General features: G+C 46.5%; 1 protein-coding gene across 1 annotated transcript in view; it reads left to right on the top strand.

The window, feature by feature from the left end:
* LONP2 (lon peptidase 2, peroxisomal) overlaps window positions 1-20,350 on the top strand; it is a gene marked incomplete at its 5' end in the record, with an annotated part of 103,853 nt that extends 83,503 nt beyond the window's left edge. The window contains 7 exon segments of the mRNA XM_068105087.2: window positions 2,679-2,829; window positions 8,392-8,518; window positions 8,617-8,744; window positions 8,846-8,988; window positions 11,646-11,853; window positions 13,167-13,357; window positions 19,477-20,350. Coding sequence (XP_067961188.2) covers window positions 2,679-2,829; window positions 8,392-8,518; window positions 8,617-8,744; window positions 8,846-8,988; window positions 11,646-11,853; window positions 13,167-13,357; window positions 19,477-19,701 — 1,173 coding nt within the window. The 3' untranslated portion in view covers window positions 19,702-20,350.
* Between the last annotated feature and the right edge of the window lie 1,060 nt (window positions 20,351-21,410).

Raw genomic sequence — 21,410 nt, 5'->3', positions numbered from 1 at the left:
CCAACCGCGCAGGGCGCTCGGGTGTCGTGGGCGTCGCCTCGGACGGCGGCGGGCTCCAGGTAACCGCGCCGATGTGCTGGCCCGCCGAGGAGATCTTATCGGCTTCCCTGGCGAGGGCGCGGGAATCCGTGATCAACGTGCCAGCCAGGGCGAGGCGTACCGGGTGAGGCAGCTGGCGAAGGAACAGCTCGCGGAACAGAAAATCCGGAGAGTGCTCACCGAGCAACGAGAGCATATAGTCCATGCGCTCGGACGGGCGCGTGTCGCCGAGCTCGGGCAGAGCGAGCAGGCGCCGTGCGCGTGCTGCCGGTGAGAGGGCGAAAGCGTCGAGGAGGAGTGTCTTCAGCGCGTCGTATTTGTCAGCAGCCGGCGGGTGCTCGAGGAGGCTCAAGGCGCGGGCCGCGGTGGCGGAACCGAGCGCCGCCACAACATGGTGGAAGCGGGTGTCGTCCGCGGTGATGCCTCGCAGGGCGAACTGAGAGTCCGCCTGAGCGAACCAAACAGCCGCGTGAGCCTCCCAGAAGGTAGGCAGTTTAAGCGTCACTGCCGTATCCATGTCGGTAGGTCACCAATGAAGGAACTGCGCTCCAACGCGAGTCGAAAGAATTGACGCGACCAAAGACGGAATTCGTCCGAGTTGCTTTATTGAAACAAAACAGCTCAGGTATTCTGACAAGCCCGTTTATCGGGCAGCAATATATATACACATTTATGTCGGGAAGTTTGCCCGGCAAAAGCTATACCGGGCATGCCCGGGTGTCAAGGGCGAGCCTTGGAAAGGCGAGTCTGGACCTGCCCGGGCGTGTTTGGCTGCGGCCTGGCAAGTCGAGGCTGGGCGTGCCCGGGCGCTCTGGACGAGCCCTGGAAAGGCGATAGCGGGCATGCCCGGACGCTCTGGGCGAGCCCTGGAAAGGCGATAGCGGGCATGCCCGGACGCTCTGGGCGAGCCCTGAAAAGGTGATAGCGGGCATGCCCGGACGCTCTGGGCGAGCCCTGGAAAGGCGAGAGCGGGCATGCCCGGGAAAGACGAGACCGGGCGTGCCCGGGAGGTTCGGGCGTGCCCGGGAACAGTGAGTCCGGGCATGCCCGGGAGAGGCGCGTCTGGCCGTGTTCTGGCCGGTGCAAGGCGATTGTGTGCATCCAGCGGTAACCGCTACACCTCCCAAAATAAAAAGTTGCCATGGATAAATGAACTTGCCCATTTTATTAAGATTGGAATTGATGATCTTGATCAAAGCTCAGGTCAATTGGACGAAAACTGCTGATTTTTCAGATGAAAATTGACGATTTTGGAAGTTTGACCTTGAGTTGACCTTTGACCTTACAAATAGTTGGTTTTCCGAATCATTGAGGCACTATGCAGTTGCTGCTCAACTGCTAGGTAAATAGTATGAAAATGGATTATTTTTCAAATGACATTTGATTGTTTTGGAGGTTTGAAGTTGGGTTGAACTTTTGACCTCAAAAATAGTTGGTTTCCCAATTAAGTGATGCACTATGTAATTGTTGTTTAATCTTCAAGTTAATCCCTGGTGTTGTCCCTGGTGTTGGGCTAGCGGCTAGGGTGCCGGCTTAGGATCCGAGGATCCTGGGTTTGAATCCCGGTCAATCGCTGAATTAACGCCAGGGGGGTTGACTCAGCCTGTCATCCTTCCGAGGTCGGCAAATTGAGTACCAGTTCACTGGTAATTCCCGGCTTGTCGTTAAAGGCGGCAAAAAGGGTTGGCGTCAGGAAGGGCATCCGGCCGTAAAACATTGCTTCAAAAAGGGGACCGAAAAACAACAACAACCATAGTTCCCGAAAAAGGCCAACCCCCGCTTGCGGGGAAAAATGGCCTCTAAAGGTGGTTTTCTTCAAGTTAATCGGATGAAAAGTGATGATTTTTCAGATGAAAATTGATGATTTTAGAGTTTGACCTTGAGTTGACCTTTGACCTGTTTACCTGAAAAATATATCGTTTTCCACATCTGACTCAATATGCAAATGCTGTTCAATTGTCAAGTCAATTGGATGAAAAATGACAATTTTAGAAATTAGACCTCCAGATGACCTTTGCCCTTCGACCTCAAAATCAATAGGCTTCTTCCGTATGACCATCTCTACCAATCTGGTGAAGTTTCCTGAAGATTGGTTTAAAATTGTGACTTGTAGGTGATTGACAGACACACAGACAGAACAACACACAAGACCAATCAATATACGTAAAAATATCTTACATTTTGCAAGTAATAAGGAACGGCCAGCTTCTAGAAAATTGCTTTGGGATGATGGCAGTTAAAACTCGGAATAGCTATCATGAGCGAAGCAGTCATTATTGTGGAGCCAAACAGACATTTTAAATTACTAGCAAGTTGCCGTGCCCATTCGGGGATCTAAATGGAGTCAGGATACAGGTGGCAAAAATGTGAATGGCATCTTCTGTCATCGAGCCGGCAAGCTGGGAGCACCAATTCCCTTTTATTGCCATATCTGATGCAATTGAAATGCTCTAATGACAGAGAGGTGCTCCATTTGAAACTATTCGATATATGTAGCTTTTGGATACCTAGGGTCCGTAATAAAAATTTGCATTGGCGTCAAAGCCGGTGACCAATTACAAATTAATAGTATGATTGTAAAACAATCTTGTGGGTACTGTTAAAAAGCCCCAAAAGTTATACAACATATGTCTTTGCAGGTGCTGGATCCCGAGCAAAATTGTACATTTACAGACCATTACCTGAACGTTCCTTTTGATCTCTCGCAAGTCCTGTTCTTGGCAACAGCCAATCATACTTCTACCATTCCTCCAGCATTGCTTGACCGTATGGAGGTGATCGAGGTGCCAGGTATGATCGTCTACATTTAATCCAAAAATGCACATAAAATCTGGCTTTTATTGAATTGTCAACTGATGTCTTGTCTTAACCGCCAAGTCTGGTGCTTTCGTGTGCTGGAACCAGGTATACCTGGGACCAATTGTCATGCCTCCATTAGTACAGAGGAAGTACGAGGTAGATGTCACAGTCATGTTATTATTATTATTATTATTTTTTGTATACAAGATCGAGGCTCGTGAAAGAGCTAACATTAATCACACAGAAAGTCAAACCGACACATAAAACACAAAATAAGGGGAGTGGTGGACAAGACGGGGAGAGAGGGGGAAGGACACAAACACAACATTTGAGAGCTCGAGAGAACTGTGGGAGGGAGAGGGCTTGGGGGGAGGTGTGAGAGGTATAAAACATATGGACACTGCAAGGACTTCCACGAAAGAAGTTCGAATTTCAAAAAAGTTTATCTGGGGTGAATTAGTGGGGGTAGAAAAGATCAAGGTTTTGGATGGGGGAAGCTGTTCACCACCATAAGAGATGGTGGTGAACAGCTGTTTTAAAGACCTGGAGGGAGGAGTGGGATTGAAGGGAGTGGGGGAGTTTGTTCCAGAGGCGGGAGAAAAGGGGAATGAAGGAGTGAAGGTGAGCAGAGAGCCTAGATTTTGGCAGTTTAACCATAAGAGGGTTGCAGGCAGATCTTGTGCGACCTGTAGGAATATTTGGGGAACAGAGCACAGAGAGAGCTCGAGGAGCAAGGCTGGAGTGGAGTCGGTAGAAGACAGAAAGACCACCAACCTCCCTGCGGTGAGTGAGTGAAAGGCCCTCGGAGATAGCTTCATCACGGGAGATTCCAATGATTCTGAAAGCTTTGGTTTCAACAGCGTGAAGCCGAGCTCGGTGTGAGACAGGAGCACCGACCCGACCCAGAGCGGGGAACAGTATTCCATTGAGCTGCAGATGAAAGCCTTGTATGTGGTGAGGAGCTCAGGTGTGCCAAGGAAGGACTTCGCACGACGGAGGATGCCCAGTCGGCGACTGGCTTTGGAGGCCAGCTTGGAAATGTGGTTTTCCAAAGAATGATCATGGCAGATCTTGAGACCCAAAAGCTTGAGCGACAGAACTTCTTGGAGAGGATTGTTGAGAAAGTAGATGGGAGGGTTGTCCAGTCGGTCTTTTCGGAAAGAATTCCCAGGATGAGTTGATGTCAGAGGCAGTAGAGATGGGAGACCAGTCCAGATGATTGATGGCTGCTTGAAGACCGTGCCAGTCAGCCTGAGTGAAATGCCATACTCGTCGACGCTGAGTAGGCTCTCTGAGAATGGCCAGAGAGATGTCCACTTTAGCAAGCATATGGTCAGATGAACCGATTGGAGCAGAAGAGCAGCAGACATTTGCAGGGAAGTTTGCCATAACCACGTCTCGAGGAGAAGATGCTCCGTTGATTGAGATCCGGGTCGGGAAATTGACAGATTGTGTCAGTCCCAGTTGGTCGCAGAAGTCCTTTGCTGAGGTGCCGTGGCTGGTGAGAGAGGTAGCCACACCCAGCCAGTTGACATGATGACAGTTGAAATCACCACATATGAGGAAGAGAGAGTTGGGATGAGTAGATAGAAGTTGGTCCATGTTGTCAGACAGCGATATGTAGATGGAGTCATCACTATTTGGTGGACACAGTATAGAACACATATGAACAAAAGGTGGGAGTGATGGGGAAGCCGTAGCCAGAGGTACACCTGGGGGTGTGGAGGAGAGAGGGCATTGCAGTGAGAGTGAGGAAGAGAGTTTTTGAGAAAGATAGCAACCTCACCACCAGGACGAGGCTCAGGTCTGTCATACCAGAGGAGGGAGTAACCAGGAAGAGATATTAAGGAATCAGACATCATGAAGGAGGAAAGTTTCTGTTAAGCAGATTAAGTCTGGTTTCTCAGAAGCAACCTGTATGGCGAGATCAGTCAGGTTTGAGCGAAGGCCCCAGATGTTTGAGGTCCATACCATTAACCCTTTGAGTACGGGATTTTTTTTTGATAAAAATACCCCCGGTACGGGATTAATTTGGCATTTTGGTACGGGAATGCAACCACGTACTGACGATCTATTTATAGGTTTCCATGCATCCATACACAACTTTTTCGCGGGTTGCGGCACTGGACGTCATCCGTACTCAAAAGGATAAGGAATAGGAAGGGGGAGCATCGGATACAGGACAGGGGAGGGGAGGTGTAGAGTAAGATGAGGAAGAGGAGGAGGTAGGGAGAGCTGTTGATAGTGTGTCAGAGATTTCAGAAGAGCTCGGAGAAGTGGAAGGATGAGGAGGACAAAAGATTTGATGGTGATTGGATGAGGCACAGTGAGGTGTTGTTTGAGGAGGGGGGCAGAGCGAGGAAGAAGGTTGGAGGAGATGGAGGTAAGAGTTGGAAGGGAGAGGAAGTGGGGAGGAGGACACTTTGAGGAGGGGTGAGAGGGGAGATTGTAGAAAAATGGAGGATGGGGAGATTTGAAGGGGAGGGGGGATGGGGGTGTTTTGAAGGGGAGGGGTGAGGAGGGAATTTAGGAGGGGGAATCTAGGAGGGGAGGGGCAAGGGGGGAGATTTGAAAGGGAGGGGGGAGTTTAGGAGGGGAGGGGTGAGTTGGGATTTTAGAAAGTGTTGGACGATTAATGGAAAACGAACATTTATTGCAAAATGAGTTTCTTGTGATTTTCGAGTCAGAGATACGTTTGAAAACATTGGAGGAGGGGTGGAATGCAAGTGAGTTAAGGGAATGTAGAAAAGAAGAACTGTCAGAGATTGAATTTTTATTTGAAATGAAGAGATTTGGTGAGCAAATCGAAGACAACCTTTTAAAGAAGAAGAAGAAAAGTGTGTTATAATATACAACAGAATACAACACTGCAGGGGAAAGTTTTAACATTTTTAAATGAAACCGTGAAAACTATCTGGGGAAATTCCCTAAATGAGGGCATGAAGGATTCCTAAGAAGGATTCAGGATTCCAGAACAGGTTCAGAAGCAGGAACAGAAGAATAGGAGATTGACAGCCAGGTGAGCAGAGAATGAAGGAACAGGGAGGTGTATAAACAATTGTGTTAGTATGGGAGGATGGTCCTACTTTTTAAATTCTTCGTTAATTTTTTTTTTTTTGAAGGTTCGGTGAAAGTGGATCAGAGGAAGAAAGAGAAAAGTTGAAGGAGTTTGGTGAAAACTAGAATTGGAAAGGTAACGACTGGAGATGATTGAGATATGAAGGAGGGAGAGAAAATGGGTGGGGTGAACCACGTGGTCCGGGGAGGGGAAGCCACGAGGACAGAAGGAAATTTGATTTATTTTTTATTTTTTAAATTAAACTTTAAACAAAGGGTACGATGTTCGGAGGAAGTATGGGGTGAAAATAAAGACAAAGAAAAAGGCAATAAAGTGAGAGAACGAATGTAAATGGACAACAAATGACCGCCGAGGAGACAGGAAAGCCTCGGGCAGGCCTGCAAACGCGGCACGAACAACGACAATTATACACAGGTATGCACGATTTACAACCAAGATCTTACTAGAAACACACAGTAGACACATACACAGTGAAATATAAATACAGTTTTGACAAAAATACAAATGGGAAAAATACTTTACTTTGATAGCGTGGAGAGCTTGGAAAAACACAACCTTGCCGGCAGAACCGGAAGCGGAAGTGACATCCCAACACACACCACTGTGTGTGCTACGGAATGAGGTGTTTTTACGGCAGTCAGAGTGCAAATCCTGCCACCAACCTTCTTGAGAGAGGACCCAGTATCCTGGTACTCATTTCGCCGACCTTGGAAGGATAACAGGCTGAGTCAACCACACCTGATATTAATTCAACAGCTGAATGGGATTCAAACTCAGGACCTCAGGATCCCAAGCCCGCTGTCCTCACCATTAAGCCAACACCAGGTATAAAACGATACTACTATATTAAGAAACCTGGGCTAATTTGTCCGAAGTGGCCTGAAGGTGAGGCCTGAAGGCATGAAGCCTAAGGCCTATACGTACTGTGTTATTGGAAGACCCGTAATGTCTATGCTTTTGATATTCTATGATCATTTTAACAATCGGATTGTTTGTGTTTCCCACTGAATGAAAAATGTAAAGGTGGAGCATGGTGATGTGACATATGACAGGTTCGACGATATGTCTGGCCTGAACGACATAGGAATCAAAATGGTGGTGTGCAGAGTCAGCCGTCGTACATCATAATGACGCCACAGATGCAATCATATCACATCACCCCTGTCATGTGACCAGATCCTCAGCTCTGATTGGTGTACGCTTGTGAGGGACATACATACATACATATGGACAGACAAACACTGTTCTGGACGGCTTTGCCCTATGGGCTACGCTGTAAAAACCTAGCTGAACCCACGCAACGCATTTTACCCTGTACAAAGGGAAGGGGCCTATGTAAGCACACATTCTAATGGAATAATGAACTCTGGGTTTCCTATATGTTGAATGCAATTCTCCGGGGTCAGTTTTACATCACCATAACAATAAAGGTGGGCGCGATTCGGAAAATTTTAAGTGCGCTTACCGCTTATCCGCTCCGCCAGCCCGTGTAGTCCGATTCGCTTATCCACTTCAGCGGCCGAAAATCTTAGTCCGCTTACCGCTTATCCGCTTATCCGCTTCGATTCGATTTTTTTAAAGCGCTTCGACGTTTTAAAAGCGATTTTTGACGTTTCTAAAGGGAATTTAATGCTTTTTAAGCCTAAATAGCCATTTCTAACTACTACAAAGACAAACAAAGCTTTTAAGATCAAAAATATACATTTTTATTTAAATAAAATGTATTCAAAATTTATTGAAATAAAGTTTTCCACTCGACTCGACTCTACTCTACGCTACAGTTAATTTAAATATAATTTTAATATATGCAAGTTACATTAAAGAAAAATCAATTTGCCCGTCCTTTCTTTGACAAGAGAGTCTACTAGTCAACAGACTAGCAGTCTGTTGACTAGTCGTCTTCCTCCTCCACCTCGTGGGCCTTCTTGAGGATTTGGAGGTTGCCCTTCATGAAGACGAGGGCCTCGAAGTTCGGTGCAGCCAGGGCCGACCTCTTAGGCCTGAGGATGTCCGACCCGTAGCTGAACACGCGCTCGACCGAGGCAGAGCTCGGGAGCGGCGTGTTCTGCCTGAGAAATAGAGTTACCCAAGCATCACGGAACTCGAGCGGGAAGAGATTGGGCGAGAGCCGAGTTGTTAGGGTTTCACTTATTATTCACTTAAATAAATATTCACAATTCTAGAGTAACGGCTCAGGCTAACAGCTGATTTGGCGAATCGCGATGCGCTTTAATTTTTCGGTAGTCCGCTTACGCTTATCCGCTTCGGTTTCCGGGGGTTGTTCCGATTCGCTTATCCGCTTCGAAAACGTTAGTCCGCTGCAGCGGATAAGCGGATCAGCGGACTTTCGAAGCGGACCGCCCACCTTTGCATAACAATATATAATGTACTTAAGTTGATTTGTTGCCATAATTTGAAAGAATGTCGATTGAAATGAGTGTACTTAATAGTAACACTGTGTTTGGGGTGGGCAGGTTATACACAAGAAGAAAAGGGGGAGATCGCTGCTCGGCACCTGGTTCCTAAGCAATTTCAGCAGCACGGCCTAACTGAGTAGCATATACAATTGCCAATTGCCGCGCTGTCCACCCTTATCAGCAGGTGCTTTGTTATTGATATTTGTCCTTCTCATACATATGATTATATGTACCATCTCTTCTATGAGCCTCAGACACTGGAAAAAAATACTCGTTGATTAGGTACACACGTGAGGCTGGAGTGCGTACGCTTGAACGCAAAATAGGAGCTGTGTGCCGTGCTGTGGCTGTACGTGTGGCCGAGAATTGGATTGAGGGGTCAAAGAAAAATGAGCACGATGAACCCAAAGGTGAACCCAATAGGGCAGATTATTTTCTCGTTAGTTGTGAAATTGTGCACACTGGTGTCGATGAGATCTCTTATTCCATGTACATTGTGATTCTATTTTAGAGAGGCAAGGTGTTGAGGAGCAAGAGACTGTACCTTTGTCTGAGCCGGCAGGCAATGACGTACATCCTTTGCCTGAAATGCCCATCATCATTGATGATCATGCTCTACGAGACATCCTCGGAGCTCCTATTTATGAGATGGAGGTAAGTTTTTAACCACTTTGTAATGGTGATCTGAGGCTAATGGTGGAACATGTTCCAGTGTCAAATGCTGGATTTGAACCTTAGGAAGCGTCGTACTTTTTGTATGCACAGTCAAGGCTCATGTTGGGTATGCAGGTGTCTTCTGATACCTCAGGGAGATGGATGCCCCTGCCTTGCATAATCCCAGGTCACCTGTGGGCAAGGTGTAGTACCTGTCTGCAGCCATGCGGTTTAAATGGCAGATGGCTCTGAACATCTGGTGGATGAGAGTCCAGTCGACTCCAACAGCACAGGCGGAAGAGGGTGAATCCCCAAACGGCCAGGGACGGAGAGGAGTGGCGACTCCCCCCGCCTCAACATCATCAAGGCTCCTGGGGGAGCCAGAACACAGAATGGATCAGGACACAACATAACAAAAGGAACAGCTGGAGAAGGGGGAAATGCCAACAGCAGCTGTTGATGTGTTTGTGTGCTTCCCTCTCTTTCCCCCTCATGTCTCCTGCTCCCTTCATTGTATGTTTTATGTGTCTGTACATGTTTTTATGTTCAATGTGTTAGCTCTCACACGAGCCTCGATTCTGTAAACAAAAAATAAAAAATAAGCAGGGCGGAGGGAGAAAATAGATGGAGGAACAAACAAGTGATGCAGCTAACGAGGGATACAGGTAGGCGAAGAATGCAAGGGGTGGACAAGATGGATACAGAAGCAAAATTTTGGGAGGGTGGAAGGGTTGTTTAATGGGTGTATAAAATATCATGGTTTTGGTTGGCATGATTTGAGATAGTGGTGATCAGCTGTCTTGAAGATCTCGAGGGAAGAATGAGATTGAAGAGAGTGTGGAAGTTGGTTCCACAGGTGGGGAAAAAGAGGAATAAATAAGTGGAGGTGAGCAGTGGTTCTCCATATCGACAGTTTCACTTGGAGGGGGTTGCTGATGGACTACGTTTGTCCTGCATACACCTGGAGGGACAAAGCACAGAGAGGGCAGAGGTTGGAAGACCAGAAAGGAGGTAGAAGAAGCCAGAGACCACTGACCTGTCAGCAATGGTGAAGTGATAGGCCCATAGACTCGGCTTCATCACAAGAGATTCCAATGATTTTGAAAGGCTTGATTTCCACGGAATCAAGTTGAGCACAGTTTGAGGTAGGGGAGCCAGCCCAGAAGGGAGAGGAGTACTCCATCAAGCTGTGGATGAAGGCCTTGTAGGTGGATAAGATTTCAGATGAGCCAAGGAAGGACTTTGCATGACAGAGGCTGCCCATTCCGGAACTGACAATGGAGGCCAACTTGGAAGTGTGGTTTGCTCAAATAAGATCATGTGTGACAGAGTGAGAGATTTATCAGGATTAAAAGGCATATTGCAAGTGTTGAACCAGCTCTTCATTTTATGAAGATGTGCAGAGATGGAAGAGGCTGTTGTCTGCTTATCTGAAGTATAAGGGATGTCATGGCATTGAATGGAGTCGTCAGCAAAGAGATAAAGAGGATTTTCCAGAGAGTCAGAGAGATCGTTGATGAAGATTAGGAATAAGACAGGTCCAGAACACTACCTTGAGGCACTCTAGCCTTGACATAGAGAGAAGATGAGAGGATTCCATTGAGAGCCACACGTTGGCTATGGGAGTATTGGAAGGCAGGAAGTCATGTGACCATGATGCATTGAGTCGTAAGTCATGAAGTCATCAGGTAGGCTTCAATGCCATAAGCAGAGAATTTGGAGAGCAAGGCAGGGTGCTAGACTGTATGCTCGAGATATGTCTGGAGACAGGCCAGTTGCAGAATCATAATCGAGGTTTGGCACGACAATGGTTCTCCGCTGCCCCCCCCCCCTCCCCCCCTCCGCCCAAGGTGGTTTCTGCCGGATGCAGTTTCCACCATCAACCCCCTTCTGGTGAAACTACCTAAATCCAGAATCACTGCTCACCTTCCCACATTTGTTCCCCTTTTTTTCCTGCCTTTGGTGCCAACATTCACATTTTCTTCAATGTAATCCTTCCATCCAGGTCTTCAGGACAGCTGTTCACCACCATCTCAAATCATTCCCAATCAAAAACAATGATAATTTCTACCCCTGTTAACTTCCCCTCATCCCCATGCCCACTTCCAGTTTGCTTCTGTATCCATCTTGTCCACCCCATGCGTCCTTTCCTACCTCTCCTTCCTCTCCACACGCATTGCTTGTCCAAATCTACCTCTGTCTTGGCCTTCAACTCTGTTGTTATTGTTTCCTCACTCTCTCAGCTAGTTTTTTTGTTATGTTGCATCCTGATCTGTTCTATGTTATAGATCTTTTACGAGCCTTGACACTGTGCACTTGACACTTTTTTATTTTTAACCAATTTAGCTTTTGTCATCAAATCTTCAACAAACCTTTCTTATGAAAATATGGAGAGCACAAATTAATAAAACGTTCAAATATTTAATATATTTTTAGCTGTTTCCGTCAAACTTATTTCGAGTACAAAGCGGACGAGGATGTGCTTTGCATTTTGGGATGCTTTCTAGTTATTTTTATGATCCCTTTGGCTTAGAATGTCGACAAAATGTGATGAAAAAAATATTGTTTGGACTCTGTTGTGGTTGCAGAGATGCCCCAGATTGCCCCAAGTTTCACCCTGATCTTCGTAATTGTGCTCTTGTTTTATTCATGTGGAGGTGTCGGAGAGACTGAGTCAGCCTGGTGTAGCGCTGGGCTTGGCATGGACGCCTGTGGGTGGAGAGCTCATGTTTGTGGAGGCGAGCCGAATGGAGGGTGATGGGCAACTAAAACTGACGGGCCAACTGGGAGACGTAATGAAAGAGTCTGCTCAGCTGGCCATCACATGGCTGCGTAGCAATGCGCGCCGTTACGACCTGTGCAGCAGTAAGAGAGAGCTTCATGTATGCATTTGATGATTTATTTTATTTATTTATTTTATTTGGTTGCATTATGACAACAGTTGCCATTTGTGTTGTGGCATTCTGATACACACACGCACACACACACCTCACACATACTTTGTACCAATGGTGGTGATAACCAGGATTTGTGACAGAACGTTAAACTGGTTCAAATTTTTATTAGGTCTGTTCAGGTATTGTAATAAACAAGGCAGTGGACGCAGGGTTTGGAGAGGCACCATTTTGGAGACAGAAAATAATTGAATCTGCTAAAGGGAAGGAGGAGAAGATGTAAGAGTAGGGGATGAAGTGGTGGGGTGGCTACTGGATTGGGCCGTCCGGTGAAGAAAGGTGGAATATCCATGTGTGTCACTCCCAGGGTAGACATAGGAAGTTGTGATGGGGATGTTAAATGTCGACAGAGAGGGTTATGCCTGCTTTGCATCATCACTCTATTCTCTAAATTTGATTAAATAATTGGGACAGTTGTCCCAGAATAGCACACAACTTCCTCCCCTCTCCTAATCATGGTTCCTCCAGCAGGGTCATCTGGTGGTGTCTTTGCAACCAATGCCTCTTTCTTTATAATTTGAGCTTTCTAGCTCCATCTACATCCCTGGGCTGCACTGTCAGCAATTTCTGGCCTACCTGTCCAAATAACCTTTATTTTTGCAAATATTGATGAATTGTGCCAACCAGTTGTGTTGAGAGCTGCAAAGAGAGACAGAAAGAACACGCAACAACAAATAAAGAGCGGAAAGGATGGGATGATTGATTATTGATATTATTGATTTATTTGTTTTTTTCCTTCAACTTCCTGCTCCCCCTCCATATCGCGTCATCAGCTGTGTTCAGATGCTGAGAGGTTAATCGGCCTCTGAATGGGCCCTCTCTTGTGGATACCATCAATGAAAAATATCTCGCGTACTGCTATCCAGAGGACATGTAATGTTACAAGTGAACTATAGACGAACATGTGTAGGATCGTGTGGACATGTAATTGAGCACCTGAGTTCAGAACTGGAGAACATGGCACCAAACACAAATGTGCAAATGCAAGTCTGTATCATTGGTGCAATCAAAAATCGAAGCATACATGATTGGATGCGCCATTGGGTCCTGTGGTTATTATAAACGGTGGTATTGTATCCCAGTCAATGACAAACCATCCCTTCGACAGACACATTATGGAGACTATTAGTGACTTGAAACCTATGACTGCATGAGTTTTTCTTTCCCGAACTTGTATTATTTTACCTTTTATGTTAATAATGCAACATGTTGATTCTTTTATAGATTTGGCCTCCACGGACCTTATGGAACGCACAGATGTGCATTTGCACTTTCCTGCTGGTGCTGTCACTAAGGATGGACCTTCGGCTGGTGTAGCCATGGTGGTTTGCCTTGCATCCCTCTTCAGCGGCCGCCTTGTTCGTTCCGACGTTGCTATGACTGGGGAAATCACATTGCGTGGTCTCGTGTTGCCGGTCAGTGTCCATCTTTGAATTGGCACGGATTCTGTACCGTGCCACCCATACCGCCCTTTCAGTGTTAAGGCTGTCATTATGTATCAGAACTCCTCGGACTATTTGGGATACCAAGTATTGTACAATAATTTATCTTAAATATGCAACTTGCATTGGTTGCTTGATGCAAGCTCCGCCCACATCCTCAGGAAGAGGGTATGGGGCAGGAGCAGACTTCTGGGCAAATGCACATGCTTCGTCAATGCTCGAACATCTCCTCATGAAGACATGAGTATGTCTATTAAGTACAGTACGTATCAACGCGAGTGCCAGCCTCAGGTGCATCAATTAGTACAATCACATGTAACAGATAAACCACACAGGAAACGCGCCATCTTGCTTGAGCATCCATGCACGTAATCGCTTGTTACGTTTGCCTGCAGAACGCACAGAACGATGACATTTAATTTTAAGACGACCATTGGTGCCAGCTTGGGATCCGAGGATCTTGGGTTCGAATCCCGGTCGATCGCTGATTTAACGCCAGGGGGGGTTGACTCAGCCTGTCATCCTTCCGAGGTCGGCAAATTGAGTACCAGCTCACTGGGAATTCCCTGTGTGTCGCAAGAGGCAACTAACAGGGTTGGCGGCAGGAAGGGCATCTGGCCATAAAACATTGCTTCAAAAAGGGGACCATGGTGCCCGAAAAAGGCCAACCCCTGCTCTGCGGGGAAAAATGGCCTCGAAAGGTGGTTCTTCTTCTTCATTTTTCACCAGATTTGTATTAATTTCGTGTGGAGCACCTCGATCAACCTCTAAAAATGTAAATGTAAGTCGAGTAGACCCCACAAATACGCAGTCCAGAAGGGGACAGGACGCCAGGCCAAGTGGTAGAGTGCATAACAAAAGTGCCCCGAGAAGGGGACAGGACGCCAGGCCAAGTGGTCGAGAGCATAACATATAGAGCCCCTTTAAAAACGATGCTTTTTTTTTTTGGTATACAGAATCGAGGCTCGTGAAAGAGCTAACATTTATCACACAAACAAGTCAAACAGACAAACAAACAAAGTATATAAAAAGGAGCGGTAGACAACATGGGGAGAGAAGGGGAAGCACATAAACACAACATTTGAGAGCAGGGACATCGGGAATGTGTGGGAGGGAGAGGGCTTGGGGGGAGGCGGCGTGGGAAGGGGGGGGGGGGGAGAAGTATAAACACAAGGACACCAAGGACTTCCAGGAAAGGCGTTGGTATTTCAAAAAAGAGGATTTGGGGTGAAATTAGCGGGGGTAGAAATGATCAAGGTTTTGGATGGGGGAAGATAAGAGATGGTGGTGAACAGTTGTTTTAAAGACCTGGAGGGAGGAGTGGGATTGAAGAGAGTGAGGGAGTTTGTTCCATAGGTGGGAGAAAAGAGGAGTGAAGGTGAACAGAGAGTCTTGATTTTGGCAGTTTAACCATAAGAGAGTTGCAGGCAGATCTTGTGCGACCTGTAGGAATATTTGGGGGACAGAGCCCAGAGAGAGCTGGAGGAGCAAGGCCAGAGAGGAGTCGGTAGAAGACAGAAAGACCACCAACCTGCCTGCGGTGAGTAAGTGAAAGGCCCTTGGAGGTAGCCTCATCGTGGGAGATTCCAATGATTCTGAACGCTTTGGTTTCAACAGCGTGAAGACGAGCTAGGTGTGAGGCAGGAGCACCAGCCCAAAGGGGAGAGCAGTATTCCATTGAGCTGTGGATGAAAGCCTTGTATGTGGTGAGGAGCTCGGGTGTGCCAAGGAAGGACTTCGCACGATGGAGGATGCCCAGTCGGCGACTGGCTTTGGAGGCCAGATTTGAAATGTGGTTTTCCCAGGAAAGATCATGGCAGATAGTGAGACCCAAATGCTTGAGTGACAGAACTTCTTGTGGAGGATTATTCAGAAAGAGGATGGGAGGGTTGTCCAGTCGGTCTTTTCAGAGAGACATCGTAAGAGTGTGAGATTTGTCAGGATTGAAAGACATGTTCCACTTGTTTGTCCAGTCTGTGATTTTGTCCAGGTCTGCAGAGTGTGAGGAGGCTGCAGACTGCCGATCTGAGGGATGAGGAATGGAGCGGCAGAGAGTGGAGTCATCAGCAAAGAGATAGAGAGGATTTTCAACCGAGTCAGAGAGATCATTGATGAAGACCAGAAAAAGCACAGGGCCCAGAACACTGCCTTGGGGAACTCCAGCCTGAACAGGAAGAGGAGATGAGAGAAACCCATTCAGGCCACACTTTGACTACGACGAGAGAGGAAGTCCGCCAGCCATGCGTGGAGATTTCCATGGATACCAAAGGAGGAGAGTTTGGTGAGCAGAGCGGGGTGCCAGACCGTATCGGAGGCACGTGATATGTCAAGGGACAACAACAACATGCATTTTAAAGGCCATTTTCCCTGCTAGAGCGGGGGTTAGCCTTGCGGTCCCCATGACAATCTTCTCCATTTTGCCCTATTTGCTGCATCTCTCCTTGTTAACCCCCTTGCCCGCATTTCTTCTTCCACCATCTTTAGCCAAGTCTTTCTCAGTCTTCCCCGTCTTCTACTTCCTTCTACATTCATTTCCATCACTCTTCTCAACCAGTCACTTTCATCCTTCCTCAACACATGACCAAACCATCTCAACCTGTTCCTCTTCACAGCATCAATCACAGGCTCTATTCCCATCATCTTTCGCAATTCATCATTTGTATTCCTCTCTCTCAACGATACTCCGCACATCCGTCGAACCATTCGCATTTCCACCCTTTCCAACCTTTGTTGCTGTTCTACGTTCATTACCCATGTCTCACTCCCATAAATCATAACACTTCCCACACATGCAGCATACACCTTTCCCTTCAGCTTCAACGACACTCCCCTCATCATCAGCACGCCACTCGATTCCCGAAACTTCTTCCATGCACGTCTCACTCGAGCAACCGTTGCCGAGTCTGATCCACCTTCTCCATTCAGCATGTCTCCGAGGTAGCAAAAAATTTTCACACCTTCCAGCTTCACGCCGTCTCCAAGATCCAACTCAACATTTCCTCCATCTGCAGCTCCCTCTGTGCACACCTTACATTTGAATGTCGCTGCCACACTGGTTAATGACCCTCTCAGACCACTACATTTTTGATGAACCCACTCAGCGCACATTGTACACTGAATGGAGTTCACTCCGACACCCTTCCTACACACAGCACAGGGCCACTTCCCAGTTCTTTCCACCTCACCACATGCTTTACCACTTGCCATCACCTTCGTCTTTCCGATATTCACCTTCAGACCTTTTGTCTCCATACATTCCTTCCACGTGTTCATCTTTTCCTTCAGTCCATCCATACTTTCCGCAATCAACACCAGATCATCTGCATACAACAACTCCCACGGTAAACCCTCCTTTACGTTCTGAGCCAGCACCTCCATCACAGCTACAAATAGTAGTGGACTTAGTACCGACGCCTGATGCACTCCCACCTTCACCTCAAACTCACCACTGTTCCCGTCCTTCGTCCTTGCAGCTGTGCGCGCTCTTTTGTGCATTGCCATCACTACTCTGATCAACCATTCCTCCACTCCTAACTTCCTCAATGCCCATGTCAATACTTTGCGTGGAACCCGATCGAATGCTTTCTCCAGATCAACAAACCCAAGAAACAACTTCTTCCTCTTCTCCATGTACTTCTCCTGCAACTGCCTCACAATGAAAAGCGCGTCTGGCGTTCCTCTTCCTGGCATGAATCCAAACTGCATTTCATCGATCTTCACTTTCTTCCTTATCCTCCTCTCCAACACCCTTTCCAATACCTTCATTCCATGCTCCAATAACTTTATCGCTCGGTACGAGCCACACTCCAGAGGGTCACCTTTCCCCTTGTATCGAGGGACGAGGGTACTTAGTTCCCAATCCACTGGAATGCGGCCTTCTTTCACCACCAGATTACAGATCTCTGTCATTCTCTTCACACCCCAACTTCTTGCTGCCTTCAACATATCTCCCACAACTCCTGTCGGCCCTCCCGCTTTTCTACCCTTCATTGCTTTTATCGCTTCCTCAACTTCCTTCTCAGTTATCTTTTCTGCCGGTCCTAAAACTGGGTTACTCTCTATGTTGCCATCCCATTCATTCTCTGTATTCAACAGCATTTCCATATATCTTTTCCATCTTCCTTTAATTCCATCTGGGTCGACAACGATTTGTCCCACTTCATCCTTCAAGCAACTCACCCCCATCACATCACACCTCTCTTTCGCTATCTGCTTTGCAATCCTGAATACTGCTTTCTGACCCTCTTCCGAATCCAAGCATTCTCCGAACATTTTCCTACATGCCTCCTGCGCCTTTGCTACCTCTTTCTTTGCAGCCTTCCTGGCTGCCTTATAACTTTCATGCTCTGCTGTTTCTGCTCCCGTACCCTTCGCCTTCTGCCACTCCTTGAACTTCTTCCTCTTCTCGTCAATCCTCTTTCCAACTTCATCATCCCACCACCATGTTTCCGAGTGCCTCGGTGGTCCTTTTGTCCATCCACATACCTCACCAACGGCTCCCAACAGACTAGCTTTCATTGACATCCAACCACTTTCAAGCTCAACCACATCATCCTCGACCCTACTCAGCCTCTCTTTTAATGCCTCCCTTACTGTCACCTCTTTCAACCTCCACACCTTCATTCTCGGTTGGTACTTCACCCGCCGAGCTCTCCTCGCACCTTTCACCCTTACGATATGTCAAGGGAGACAGCTCTAATTTCCTGTTTGGCATTGAAGACCTCCATTGTTGAGACAGCAGAAGCAGCAAGTCCAGAGTAGAGTGACCTGGTCTGAAACCAAATTGATGATCAGAGATCAAGCCATTGGAGAAGAGGAAAGATTTCATATCCGAAGCAATGATGGGTTTCATGACTTTGCTGATAATTTGGAGAAGGCTGATTGGTCTGTAGTTGCTAGGATCTGTTTTTGCACCTTTTTGTGTAAAGCGGTGATATTGGCTGATTTCCAAGCAGATGGCAGATGTACTTGAGCTAAAGAGAGGGTGAAGAGAACAGCTAGAGGGAGTGAAAGAGCGGAAGAACAGGGTTTTAGGACCCGTGGGCTGATGCCGTCAGGTCCAGTTGCAGAATCAGTCGAGGGTTGACAGAAACTTTTCCACCTTGTCAGGAGGAAAGGACACAGAGTCCAGGAGCAGCTGTGTATGGTGGGTACAGAGAGGGATGGGTTTGGGACACAAGATTTAGAGGCAAACACAGAGTTGAGGCATTCAGCTTTTTCACGTGCGGAGTCAGCTGTGTAGCCGTTTGAGGTAAGGGAGGGGATGGAGGGGGAACAAACACCAGAAACAGATTTGACCAGACGCCACCAGGATTTGGAAGAGGGAGACAGATAAGAGAGTTTGGTCTTGAGAACGGAGAGATAGTTTCCTGGCTCTCTTGAGGGTGGACATACACTTGTTTCGGGCTTTGTGAAAGGAAATGAGATTTCCTTCCGTTGGATTTGCTTTCCAGGAGACGAAGGCAAGTTGTTTCTGGGCAACAGCCTCACCACAAGATTCCGTGTACCATGGATGGGAGGAAGGGTATGACAACTGAAGACGAGATGGGATAAATCTGTGCATGAGAGAGAGCAATTTACTTTGGAAGAATTCCCAGGATGAGTTGATGTCAGAGGCGGTCGAGATGGGAGACCAGTCCAGATGATTGATGGCTGCTTGAAGACCGTGCCAGTTGGCCTGAGTGAAATTCCAGACTCGTCGACGCTGAGGAGGCTCTCTGAGAATGGTCAGAGAGATGTCCACTTGAACAAGCATATGGTCAGATGAACCAATTGGTGCAGAAGAAGAGCAGCAGACATTTTCAGGGAAGTTCGTCATAACCAAGTCCAGAAGAGAAGATGCTACGTTGACTCCAAACTCATTAGGCAGTGCTTCACTATGGAGCAAGACAATGACCCAAAACTTGTTTTTTTTTTATTTAATTAAATGAAGTTGAACATTCTTACCCACCTGTTGGGTGGGTAAACAACTCGTAGTTCCATAAATGTGTGCACGTATGCTGTCATGTTATTGCCGCTGAGAGATGAGTTTGAAACCAGACTTGTGATTGATGTTTAAACTGGACTCAAAGCCATGATGTTTCCTGCTGTAGGTTGGTGGTGTCAAGGACAAAGTTCTGGCGGCGCACCGTGCTGGCATTAGATGCGTCATTCTGCCCGAGAAAAATTCCAAAGACATGGATGAAGTGCCTGCAAACGTGTCTGCGGATTTGGGCTTTACATTTGTGTGTGACCTCGATGGTGTGCTGCAGGCAGCGTTTGAGGGTGGCTTTCCAAGGACCTCAGCACAGCGACAGCTCGTGCAGAGTAAGCTATAGCCTTGGCTCGAGAAACCAGGAAGTTGAAGATCAAAATGGCACTTCAGTCTTGTGAAATAGCTCTCAAAGGAAACAAAAGTACAATCTAATTTCTGAATCATTGTTGATATAAAACACCTCTAAGTGGTTTGCCAGTGTAAAATAATTGGTGGTCAAAACTGAAAATAAAAATCTCAACTCCGCTCACATCATTGTGATATTTCATGAGTGCACCCAAACTCTAAGAATGTTAAGTTTATAGGTTGAGATAAATAAACTCTTCGCTTCATGACAATGCAATATCCATAACATCATTGACTTACAGTGCAAAGGTTGTAATTTTCGTGGATCTCATTTAACGAATCTTACCATAATTCACCAAGTGTCTGTCTGTCTTTTCCCAGGTACCGCAAAAACGGCTGAAACGATTGCAACGAAATTTTGGGTGGGTAATCCTGGGACCCCCTGGAGTAAAAAATCCAAATTTTCCAATTTTTCCAATTTTCCAGTTTTTCCAAACACGATGGAATAATATTTACCGATATGAACAGTGATGTGGCTTTTATTGAAATTCTACAAATACTGTTTCGATTCTGATGATTTGCGCGTGATATGATTTAACGGATGTTTATATAAATCGTTTAAAATAAAAAAAGCCTTCAATTTCTGATATTTTGCCTTTTCATTTGGGCCTCCCAATTGAAGCCCCGCCCTAAGGGCGGGTACTGTTGCGAGTTGACCTTATACCAATTCCAAAATATCAGTAAATTCTAACACAGATATGCTGTAGCTAAAAGCTAAAATAAGCAGCACAAAATTTAGGTCATGGCATTTCGGTGATTGATGTTAGCTCTTGCATGAGCCTCGATCTTGTATACAAAAAAATCAATAAAATAAAATAAAACAAAGAGAGGAAGAATTTTGTGCATAAAAATTGTTCATTTTTTATTGTTGCTTGAAACTAAAGGTAAGTAGCTATGGCTTGCTTCCCACAACCCCTCCTGATTTATTTTAAGGTTAATTAGGTGTGAGTCTAGGTTTTCAGGCTGGAGCTGATGGCCCTGCAGAAATCCTTACAGGTGCTGTGATTCTAGGGGATGGTGGCCTTATGCACCTGCAGGAACTGAGGAAGCACACAAGAACCTTATCTCTTGTAACACAACTGGAGTTTCTTTCCCGAAACAAATAAAACAGGGAAGATTGAAATTCAATAAATAACTATATACAAAAGAACTACGCAACTATGGTGCCACACACCAGATTTGATCACAGACAGGGAGGGGAACAAGAACCGGGTGGGTGGCTCTGGTGCTAATGGAGGAGGAGGTGAGCAGTCATGAACAGGCGAGAGGACGGAGATCACCAACAGAAAGACCACCAACCTGCCTGCGGTGAGTGAGTGAAAGGCCCTCAGAGTTAGATTTTAGTAACTAACCTCAGAGTTAGTTAGATTGATGAAGATTACAAAAAGCACAGTGCCCAGAACACTGCCTTGAGGAACTCCATCCAGAACAGAAAGGGGAGATGAGAGAATTCTATTCAGGGCCACACATTGACTGCAACTGGAGAGGAAGTCTGCAAACCATGCTTGGAGGTTACCATGGATACTGTAAAAGTCCTTTAGGTCCTTTAGGACTTCTAACGTGAATGAGAATTGCTAAGTCCCTGTGAGTAAGTTTTTATTCGCAGCCAAATTGTAATTTGTGTTCGGAACGTTTTGTCATTGCAGG

Source organism: Myxine glutinosa, chromosome 2 (genome assembly GCF_964187855.1).
Source record: "Myxine glutinosa chromosome 2, kmMyxGlut1.1, whole genome shotgun sequence".
In the NCBI taxonomy this organism is placed as follows: Eukaryota; Metazoa; Chordata; class Myxini; order Myxiniformes; family Myxinidae; genus Myxine; species Myxine glutinosa.
The sequence above is the reverse complement of the archived record's forward strand: the minus strand, read 5'-3'. Positions and strand labels throughout refer to the sequence as shown.